The sequence below is a fragment of the Limulus polyphemus genome, unplaced genomic scaffold, assembly GCF_000517525.1.
Source record: "Limulus polyphemus unplaced genomic scaffold, Limulus_polyphemus-2.1.2 Scaffold606, whole genome shotgun sequence".
Lineage (NCBI taxonomy): Eukaryota > Metazoa > Arthropoda > Merostomata > Xiphosura > Limulidae > Limulus > Limulus polyphemus.
In genome coordinates, this window is record NW_013666216.1 from 421,510 (window position 1) to 424,570 (window position 3,061).

A 3,061-nucleotide genomic window follows, 5' to 3' on the forward strand; every position below is an offset into this window, starting at 1 on the left:
TACTACTAGTAGTAATAAATAGCTTAAAATCTTAAAGTTAAAAATAAACTAAGTGATAAAACTCGTAGAGCGTGAGTCAAAGTCTGAATTTTAACGTAGCTGTTTTCAATTTACTATGTAAATTGTAAATGTAACACTAACAGACACTATGGGTTTAAACATTTAAATAAAAATATGCTATCACTTGCCATACAATTAATAACTAGGTGAACTACCCTACTTTAGTTCAGTCAAAGTTAATTACTCATAACACCGTTAAGTACTCACTTGTACTTATCCACTTGCACAAGTCGCGATGCATCTTGTCGTCTAATAATAATGAAGTCACCTTCTTGAATAATCTTACGAGTATTTGTACTACTTTTTTCATATGTTAAATTCTGGGACATTTTTATGTTATAAATGTAGTGTTATTGTTTAAAACGATAAGCCTCATCACAATTTCCACTAAAGTTATAGTTCACATTTCTTAATAGTCTTTGCCACCTCGAATTTGGATATAAACGTGAGACCACAAAAATCCATCTGTCGGGGGTATATATGAAAATCACTATTTTATTATTTTTTAAAAATTTGTTTAATATGCGATGCAAAAATATTATAGTATATTAAAGTTAAGATAACAATTTTTAATGTGCAAAATTAGCACCTTATACACAAAAAAATGGAATAATTATTAAATTACGTTCTTCGCAAAATATTTTCAGACATAGAATTTTATAATTTCTTGATGGTAAAACTGGGTTTCGATACCCGTGGTGGACACAGTACAATAGTTTGTTTGTTTTGAAGTTAAGCACAAAACTACACAATGGGCTATCTGTGCTCTGCCCACCACAGGTATCGAAACCCGGTTTCTAGCGTTGTAAGTCCATTGTGCCACTGGGAGAAGTACAAATAGCCCATTGTGTAGCTTTGTGCTTAACTATGAACAAACAAACTTCATGGTAAAAGTAGAATGATTGAAAATAGAGCCCCCTGTGACTCAGAGAAAAGTCTTACGACTTATAAAGATAAAATCGATTTCGATACCCGCAGGCCTGGTTATTAGGGCACTCGACTCGCAGTTTGTGGATCGCGAGTTCCAATCCCCGTCACCGAACATACTCACCCTTTCAGATGTGGAGGCATTATAAAATGATGGTCAATCTCACTATTCATTGGTAAAAGATAGACCAGGAGTTGGAGGTGAATGGTGGTTTTTAGTTGCCTATCACTACTAAAGTAAGCATGGCTATCGCAGATAGCCCTCGAGTAGCTTTGTGCGAAATTCAAAATAAAACAAACCATTCGATACCCGCGGTAGACAAAACACAGATAGTTAATTTTCTAATTTGGTACTTAATAACAAACTAACAAAAATTAAAAAGATAAAAAAATAGGATCAGGCAAAGTTTTCACAGGGTTTTAAGGGAAGTTAAAGCAAATGGAATTTGATGATGTGTTAATAAATATATTGATTGGAAGTCAAATGAGGTAATTATCCTTTTACAAATACTAGTTATGCCTCACTTAGAATACTGTTAGCTAATAAAGGATTCTGATTCAAAGTATTGGGAAAATTGTTTCTGGGAGAGAAAGTGGTCTGGTTGTGTGATGCCTTTGGAGTTATATAAAAAAAGTATAGTTTCTATGACGTAGGAGAGACCATGCCATTCGCTGGCTGTCAGTCTTCATGGGTATGTTGTGGCAGCAAGTGTGTGTGTGTATGCTAAAGGTGTGTCACGTCAGGCCACTCAATGTTGCTCCCCCTACTCCCAATGTTAAACCTCCTCCCAATTAGCAAATACATGTTGAATCAATATTTGACCAAAGTGTACCATTATGTTGAGCCAACAGTTTTTGTTCATTGGCCCAACCTTGGCTAAACGACTAGAGCCAACAATAGTCCAAAATAATTATCCACTTTTGACTGTTGGCACAACCTTGGACCAATACATGATCCTTTTTTTGTTTGGTACTGCATGATTTTCTAAACATTTATATAATGTTACCATTTTATAAAATGTAAATAACATATTACCCAGTATTTTTTGTGTTGAATTTTGGGTAAAACTAATAGAGGGCTACTCTTGTCAGACGGAATATATACTGGACGTTGAACCTACCCCTTATAATACATCCACAAACCTAGACTTTGGGAAATATTTTGTGGTATCGCATGGATACGAACCAGGCTCGCCAGTTCCAAAATTCAGAGTTCTACCTTAGGGCCAACTCGTGTCTGTTATAATGATAAGATGTCTAATCATTGTGATCTTAACCTCGTACATTAACTGCTACTGTACACAATCTGTGACCCCAGTCCGTCTGTTAATTTAGCATAATAAAACATACAAATATCATCAGTCGGTAGTAGTGCAAGTTCATTGAGCTAAAAGTTGGCATATGCATGTCGGTTGACAAAAGGCATTGGAGTGATGCAAACCAGTGACCTCTACAATAAACTGTATGCGAGAAGTGTTGATTAATTGTATTCTAGAACAACTGGGAGGTTTAAATTAATGACCTTATTACTCATGTTTCAAATCGCATCAGTAATTTTTCTAAATTCTCTTATTTTTGTTTTATGCTAGTGTGTCATATAATAGGATGAAATCATTTTTAACGATAATGATGTTACTTCTCTGGTCGTTTGTTAATTTCCCCTATAATTTCTTTCGGATGAAACTTTAGCGATACAAGTTCTTTCTTAAAGAAAACTAGTTTATTTTCCCTCAATACAACTTTGCAATACACTTAATTACCACAGTCTCTTTAACTTAAACACACGCTATAATTCACAACGATTCACGCACTTTACTTACGGTCACTATCGCACTTGATTCAATTGTTTGTCTCTGCCTGTCTGCAATTATTTTTGCCGTCACTTTATTTGCCAGCTTATATACAATAAGAGTGCGCGTCTGGCAAACGCTAGGACGTTCGACAGGTTCCTCGACCTTTCTAGAACTCCAGCGCATGCTCCCAGCGTCGCGCGATTTCCGCTGTCATAACAACGATAGAAGAACAAGACGAAATATACATTTTTTTATAAATCTCTTTAAATTCACAGATCTAC

General features: G+C 35.3%; 1 protein-coding gene across 1 annotated transcript in view; it reads right to left on the reverse strand.

Moving 5' to 3' along the window:
• The window catches only part of LOC106459431 (tRNA (adenine(58)-N(1))-methyltransferase non-catalytic subunit TRM6-like), a 20,447-nt gene extending 19,938 nt beyond the window's left edge, over nucleotides 1–509 (reverse strand). The window contains exon 1 of the mRNA XM_013919050.2: nucleotides 268–509. Within this exon, the coding sequence (XP_013774504.1) occupies nucleotides 268–389 (122 nt within the window). The 5' untranslated portion in view covers nucleotides 390–509. The remainder of the gene's footprint in view (nucleotides 1–267) is intronic.
• Nucleotides 510–3,061: the final 2,552 nt, after the last annotated feature.